The 8,668-nt window shown below is 33.6% G+C and overlaps 1 protein-coding gene across 1 annotated transcript; it reads right to left on the bottom strand.

The window, feature by feature from the left end:
• Positions 1–4,009: 4,009 nt before the first annotated feature.
• On the bottom strand, positions 4,010–5,725 carry LOC146740915 (medium-chain acyl-CoA ligase ACSF2, mitochondrial-like). Its single transcript, XM_085501898.1, has one exon. It carries the CDS (start codon positions 5,723–5,725, stop codon positions 4,010–4,012), a length of 1,716 nt encoding a protein of 571 aa, XP_085358024.1.
• Positions 5,726–8,668: the final 2,943 nt, after the last annotated feature.

Raw genomic sequence — 8,668 nt, 5'->3', positions numbered from 1 at the left:
ATTTTTATAATGTTTAATGATACAGATAGAATAATATATACATAGCTATACACATAATATGACTCTTATTTGAATAATATCCAACTTTGCGATTATACTCTTTAAGCTATTAAATAACTTTTTTGGTTAATATTTGACACATTTTGAGTAATATCTGGCCAACTACATTTTTACACATAAAGTGTAAATAGCTCACAAGACTGTTCACCATTCATCATGTTATATTGAGGGAATAATACAACTGCACTAGTATATATATATATAATATATCTAGATAGTATAGAGATAAAACATTTCAAAATACGGTTAAATTAGTGTAAAAAATAAGATCTTCTGTGAAACAGTATTACTATTTTAACCACAAGGCTAGACAAATTCAATGAATCAATGTATGCATATAATACCTTCTTTATAATACTAGTACCTTGTGTATATTGTCACCTCAATTCAAATAACGAAGTTCCACACACTGTAATCGACATTTACAAGGTTTGACCGAATGCAAACACTTAATTCTCATATATCTTGGTATAGTAACACGTAATTTCCCTCGCTTTGAAATATTACAGGCGTTTATGGATTTTTTTTCACGGGGTCTACACAAGGAATATTCACCGATGGGCATAATAGTGCAGGTTAGTTTAACGTCTAGAAATTTGACATTTCTGCATTATGTAATGCTAATCTAATGATACCTACGCCAACAGACTATACTAAAAGTGCCCTGCAGACAGTTGGTTTAGAACACAGAACCAATGGCTACCTTGCTCACTCGATACAGGTGAAGTCACCGGTATTTGCTATCTCCATCATTTGTTGCAGGCTTTAGCTTCTATAAATTCTCATTTGATTAAATTCATTGTCGCTATTTCTAGATTTGTCAAGGTTATTTCGTTAAAGTTGATGAATAAAATCTGTAGTTGCAATGTATTACGCTTTTACGTGAATACTTTCAAGATTATACAATCATGGTTTTTGTTTTGAGAACGACTACATATTAGTATATAGCTGAATATGCATTACATTATTGCACATAGAGAACATATATTGAGAACATTTAGCATATATCTCTTTCAAATGAATCCTTTGATATTCTTTTTAGGGATGGTTATTTGAAATAATACCAGAATGGGCCAAATATAAATTCGTAATGGCTACTGGGGAAGAATTTCATTCATACTTTAAAGAAGCTGAATTGAAAAAAGTAACATAAAAATTAAAGCAGCAAATGATGTCAATGACCTGATGATTTCAATGGGAATGGAATTCATTTAAGTTGAATGTGAAATGATAGCTTGTAGTACAGTGCCACAATACATCACTGCATTAGGTTATTGTGAAGTTATTTCGGTCAATTTGTAAATTTCTTATAAGACGCGTTGGCCAGACATTTTACGTGCAACGTATCAAAGTTGATGTGGTCAGTAGTGGCATTTGATATACATTTGCTTAGACAAGTTCATTGTACTTGTAGTGTTATTGCAATTATATTTCTAAGACACATCGATTTGACATTACAATAGTATTGTGTCCATAACTTTATTTGAATAGTATCTTATAAGAACACAGGTGTTTATATACTATAACACGAGTTAACAAAAAATAAAGACAGTATATCCAACAAGAAAAGTGTCAATGTGTATAAGTATATACGCCACATTGTCCCAGTACTAGACCAATGGTTTTCTCATTGTGGATAATTCAAAATAAGGAAAAGAATATAAATTACATTGATAGAATTTGAAAGGAATCGGGAAAACCATGAAGAAGCTGATAGATAGATAAAATAAATTAGATTGTTGGCGATTACTCAATCTAGGCGTAAAAAGAGTTTCACGGCATAGGCAGACCTCTTATTATACAGAGGAGACTGGGTTGTGTGTTGATCTTCAACAGTGTTAATAAAGTTGTAATAAGTCCAGGATCACTCAGCAGTGAAAATATCACTGAAGTTTCCCAAGGATAAAACAAGTTGAAGAATGGGAAAAGGAGCTAATCTGGAAGTACAATTTTTGACTCCCATGTGCGAAGCACAACATGAGAGTCTTTGCAGTTAGTGTGTCTGTGTGTGTGTGTGTGTGGGTGTGTGTGAGTGTGCGTGTGGGTGTGTGTGGATGTATGTATGTGTGTGTGAATGTGTGTCCATCTGTTCCACTGATATCTCAAGAACCATACATCAGTTTTTGATGAAACTTGGTGCATAGATGCTCTGGGCCAATACGCAGATTATGTTTTGGTGAAATTCCATGCATATTAATTATCTAATTTGCATGACAATAAGCTGATTTTTAGCTGTTCCATTGATATCTAAAAAACCACTCATTGGATTTTGATAAACTTGGTAAATAGATGCTCTGAACTTGTGCGCAGATTTGATTAGTTTTTGGTAAAAATCCGTGCATATTAATTACCTAATTTGCATGATAACTAGCTAATTTTTAGCTGTTCCATGACTGTTCCACTGATATCTAAACAACAACTCATTGGATTTCGATGAAACTTGGTACATAGATATTATAGGACACTGCACAGATCTGATAGTTTTTAGGGTAATATCAGTGCATATTAATTACCTAATTTGCATAATTAATTAATTTTCAGCTTTTGATGTTTCAAGTAGTAAACATTACATTTCAATGAAACTTGGTACATAAATACTCAAGGACTATGCAGAGATTGATTGTTTTGGGATAAATATTTGTGCATATTAATCACCTAATTTGCATAATTAGTTAATTTTCAGCTTTACCACAGATATTTCAAGTAATAATCATCACATTTCAATGAAACTTGGTACATAGATCCTTTAGGACTATCCAGAGACCTGAGTAGTTTTAAGGTAAATAACTGTGCATATTAATTACCTAATTTGCATAATTAATTATGTTCAGCTTTCATACTGATTTCTCAAGTACTAATCATCACATTTCATTGAAACTTTGTACATGGATGCTGTAGGACAATAGACAGACCTGGATAATTGTGGGTTACAATCTGTACATATTAATTGCTAATTTGCATAATTAACCACTTTTAAGCTATCACACTGATATCTAAAGTACTAATTATTCCATTTCAATGAAACTTAGTACAAAGATGCTCTAGGACAATGTACAAACCTGATTAGTTTGGGGTTAAAATCTGTTTATATTAATTCCCTAACTAGCATAATAATTCATCATTTTTTTGGGTTCCAATCCCATTTCAATAAAACTTGGTACATGGATGGTCTGTTACATTGCGCAGACCTCATTAGTTTTACACTCAAATCTGTTCATACTAATTTTCTGATTTGCATTATTAGTTTTCAGCTTTTCCATCACTATCTCAATCAAGTACAAGTAATTTTGAATTATATTTAATGTGTCTCCAATACTCTCAAGCACATGGGAGTTTTTTCTAAGCTTTCTTTGATTTAATTTGTTAACATACTTTTGACTTCTAGGCAATAACTCTCCTTCAGCTAACTTTTACAACTTTTCAGCAATATTTTACAAACTTTAAACCAAAATTGTCGACTTTAAAATTATCTTTTCAATTTTGTGACGTTGCTGTCAGGCCAATTTTACTGACTTTCCAAAAACATTCTTCAACTGATACAAAAACTCCCCCAAAATTCAAAAAAACAAACATTCAGCAGCGGAGTCGACCTTCATTTGTTTTCACTTTCAAACTTTGTATTCTGTTTTTACAATTTTCATCTTGGCTTCAAAGTTGTTATTGTATAATGTGTTATCCAGCCACACACACATAATTGCAGATGACTGAAACTAACTTCTCATATTAATTACCAAGTGTTCGTTTCACAGCGACTCAGTGATGATAAAATAACACATGATTATTGCGAAGTGTATCTACCGAACTATTCAGGTCCAGGGAATATTCTAATATAATAATTAACAGACAATTTAATGAAATATCTCTTTCTCAAAACTAAATTAAAATATTATAATTGTTTCTACTTAACAATTTCTCTGTTTAGGGATCGTGAACTAGAGTGAGCACATACTTATGCTTGTCTTTCATGCAGAAGCCAGTCTTCATCCAAACCTAACTTACTGAACGCTTCGAGACACAGCGTCTTCTGATCTATTTTACCAACTAATGTTTTCGGAAAATCATTAAAAATGATCACATATTTTGGAATATAATCCGACATTCCAATGTTACTACTGTAGTAGGTCTTCAACTCGTCTGCAGACAGTGAAATATTGCCAATCAATGAGACACATGCGCAGAAGTCTTCTTGTAATTCTTCATCTGGCACTGGCACTATGTATGCTGCTTTAACGCTTGGATGACTCAATAAAGACTCCACTAAGCTAGAATAGTACATTGTTTGTCCTCCTTTCATGATGATATCATGGCGTTTTTCAACAATAGTAATATAACCATTGCAATTTATCTTAGCTATGTCACCTGATTTATACCATCCATCTACGCTCTTAACGTGCCTTGTCTCGTCTTCATCATTAATATAAGAACGAAATAGGAAATTGCTACGGACATGCAGCTCACCAAGTGTATTGATTGGCACTATCCTACCATTTTCATTCACTACCTTAACTTCAGTGTGACCAAATGGGCGCCCAACTTTATCAATAACCTCATTTTCACTCGCTATGATATCTCTTCCACTGACGAATCCGGCTTCAGATGAGCCATATGCATTCAGTACTATAGCTTGGAATATTGTACTGACTTTCCGAATAAAGTATGGTGGAATTGTGCTGGCACCAGTCAGAACGTAGCGAAGAGACGAACAATCATACTGATCTATGTTGCCATGATGTAGCATTTTATAAAGACCAGGATATGTAGAAAAAAGTGCGGTACAGCGTTCATCTTGTATAACTGCAACATTATCTTGTATGTTTGCACCAGGGGAAAGTATGACTGATGTCATTTCCAGTATGAGTGGAGCGATGTGAGACATTTCTGAACAGATATGAGATAATGAATGACACGCTGACAGAAGAATGTCGTCATTCGTCCATCCATATCTGTCTACACATACCATGTACATGTTTTGATTTGTGACATTAGTATGGAGAGTGCCTTTCAATGGCCCAGTACTACCAGATGTGTAGAAAATGGTATACAGGTCACCAAACTCCAGCATTTTGCTGGTTTCCTCTAGTAGCCGTTTACCCTTTTCGGGGTTTGTTCTGCCTATATCCATGATATCATCAATAGACTTCCATTTGTCTTGAGACGCCGCCACGTTGGTAATTATTGATTGAAGTTTAGATTTTTCATTATTTTGCAATATTTTAAAATCTGATGCTTTCAAATCTTGAACAATTGTCTCCAACTGCTTGTACACCTCGTCATTTTTGGCACCAACTACCAGAGCAACACACTCACTCTTAATTATAGCATTTTTCAGCATATTATTTGGCAAGCCGATGTGAAATCGTGCTAATACCACTCCTATCAGTGCAGCAGCAAACTGTACCAATATGTATTCAGGTGCACTGGACGAAAAAATACCCAGAGTATCTCCTCGTCTCAACCCAAAGCAGAGAAGCCCAGTTCCCAAGGCAGTGACTTGGTTTTGTAATTCAGCAAATGTGAGGCGTATCTTTTCTACTGGAAATATATATGCTACTTTGTTTGGTGTCTTCTTTACAACATTGTTCAACATATCTCTAGTTGTAACAGCTGCTAGAGGAACATTGGTTGTTGAGTGATAGTAACTCTTCTTTAATTTTCCACTCAACATTTTTACTGCTGATTTAGTACTGTAGGAAAAGAAAATAGGCATAACCTATTATTTGATATACAATCATGTTTATCTAATTCACTGCAATTGCACGTTGATAATGAGACATACTGTGCAAAAATACATACACGTCGTATACTCTGAATACTAGTATCCGTATATATCCGTGGAATTAGAAGTAGTAATTCATTATCGAATGCAGAAGTACAACATGATAAACAACCAGTGATATACACCATAGAAAACATCGCCCTCACGTAGTTCAGTACCGTGCAAACACTTATATACAATCACAAATTACTCTCAAAAGTCAGATCGATCACATGATTAAAAATAGACTCCCAACTTCAGAATTGTAAATTAGATCACTTGTGTTATTAATTGTACCCACTCAACACGTTGATTACCAAGCTTGACGTGTTTATATTGGTTGCAAGCCGAAACAAATTATCTGCTGATTGACTACCTCACTGCCCACAAACTAGTATGAACATATATATTTACGTATAAAAGAAAAGCTGCAGATGTCCCACACCCGCTCATGTGATGATGTCTAGTATGTTACAGGCACAAAATCCCGGTAGAATTTCATTCCCAAACATTTCACACACGTCTTCTACAGGCGAGATATCAATTAAAAACAAAATAGTATTGATATCAAAATGAAAATAAAGTTTGTTCGTCTACCCAGCGTTGTGTAGCAGCATTCCTATTTTTGAAACTATGGTTTTATTATTGCTGCGTTGACAGCGCTGATCGCCCGCTGTCGTACGGCTTTCTTTTGTTCCCACATTGGTGTGCACTTAGAGACAAATTGTGGTACTGCGAAAAGCAGCATTTATAAATTGTGCATAGCGCGTTCTATGGTTGATTGATAACGAAAGATAAAACAGAAAACACGACAGTTTGCGTACTTGGTTGATTATTGAACATCACAAACTGACGCATTACGTTTGGAACTGTGTGTCTCATTTCGCCAGACATTCTAATAATCCCACATGTGTATCTTTACTGAGGTGTACACTACACGTGATCGACTTGTGAAAAGACTTTAACACTAGCTACTAAACAAACTGTCATAAATTAAATCTATTGTGTGACAATGTTCAACAAAATTGCTTCAATTGGGCATATTCAATATCACGGTACTGCTATCAAGTGCGCTGAAATTTTGAGCATTAGCTCTTTTTCGATAGCGTATTCTGCAATATTTCTGGAAATGAACCCAAATTTTGAGACAAATTTTTTTGTTTGTTTTTTACTCAAGAAATGTGGCTACTTTTGTCCCAATCTTTTGAAGGAAAGTGCAGACTATAAACGGGACTCTTTTGTGAATATTATGACGTGAGGGAAATGGTGGAGAAAAAGTTTTTCCTTTTAAATTGATATATGCAAACTACACACCATCGCCATTCGTGTATTGTAATTTTTCTCAATCTGAAACAATAAATAAAAAAAAAATACGTGAAAGTATATATATACTCACTAAACAAGTAGTCATATGTTTATTAAAAAAGTAATGTAACTATACATTTTTTACCAGCACAAGTGTTCAATGTAATTAATTCCAGGCTGCTTGCATGGAAATGTTTTATGGTGAATTATTTGTTTGTATATATAAATATATTATGTTAATTATAGCTAATTATATTTAACTGGAGTTTTAAACTGGCATATAATTTCATAATCTGATAATATAAAAACACAGATGTATATAAACACGTTATGCAAATAGTAAATACAGAAATTCTAAACATACCATGAATTTATAAATAATCAGGTTAAATGCCTGTAATATCCATTATTTCAATTTTTAAGACATGTACGGAACAAACACGTAGCTTCCATATATGAAATGATGTTTAAGCTGAATTGCTAACACAGGTGAAATAATATTGACAACTTGAAAGAATTTTGAGAAAGCAAACTTCTACTTCATTGTCTAAATATATTTTCTCATGCCAAGCACACTTATTATATTTATATAAGCTTTAATTTTGTTGATAGAGTGATTAAATTGGGTCTTAGTTTATTCACTAAACAATCGGACAATTAGACAATCGTGGGTTTACTTTGAAATGATTACAATCTTACTTACAATTGCGTACACAGTATGTAAACAGTATGTTTGACACTCTGCCTAAATTGCAAAAACGTTAGTTCGTTTAAAAACATTATCGACACCCAATGCCAACACTTCTCGCCTTTTCCGGAAACTACGCATTCTAGATATCTATTAACTTTATAAAATGCAAACTAATATTTTTACATTCGACCACAAACATCGAAGCTATGCACACACTCTTGAACGTTATATCCAAGAATTACCTACAATACATGGTCAAAATCTAATAATGACTTTTTTGAAACGTTCATAATATCCATAGTTCATTGCCGTACTCAATAATGTATCTGTCGAACGACCCACCGTATGCTATCAAAAACCTAAAGTCACGTTCAAGGTTCAAATGTTTTCTTGAAAACTATGTACTTAAAATAGCCTCATAAACTTCCCCGTTATCTTAGTTATCTCACATACTGTTTGTGATATTTATTTACCCATTCATTTTTGGACATAATACTGACAAACAAAGCACACGCTGATATAAACATAACCTCCTTGGTCGAGGTAATGAAGTGTTTAGCAACCCTGAAAGTTTCACGTCGTAGTTAGACTGTTAGAAGCAATGTATATAAAGGCCATGTTTTTTTATACGTTTTTCAGTGGGGAGGGGGTGCGTTTTTTTAATGAAAAAAAGACATATTTTGTAATACCAGAATACCACACAGTGTATAAAGAATAACATGATAATATATGTTATAACATATTTGTGGGCAGAACAAAGTTGGAAACGGCAGATCTAGTTGAGATTATGTATCCAATTCTAAAACACTTTGCAATATAAATGTACGTATACAAGTGACACAGTATAAAACTTGTTG

The sequence above is a fragment of the Saccoglossus kowalevskii genome, chromosome 7 (genome assembly GCF_978046115.1).
Source record: "Saccoglossus kowalevskii chromosome 7, keSacKowa6.1, whole genome shotgun sequence".
Taxonomy (NCBI): domain Eukaryota; kingdom Metazoa; phylum Hemichordata; class Enteropneusta; family Harrimaniidae; genus Saccoglossus; species Saccoglossus kowalevskii.
This window is presented reverse-complemented; position numbering and strand designations above follow the sequence as displayed.

What these genes read in the sequence shown, in the direction of transcription:
- LOC146740915 (XM_085501898.1), bottom strand. Translation starts at nt 5,725, where the DNA reads ATGTTGAGTGGAAAATTAAAGAAGAGTTACTATCACTCAACAACCAAT.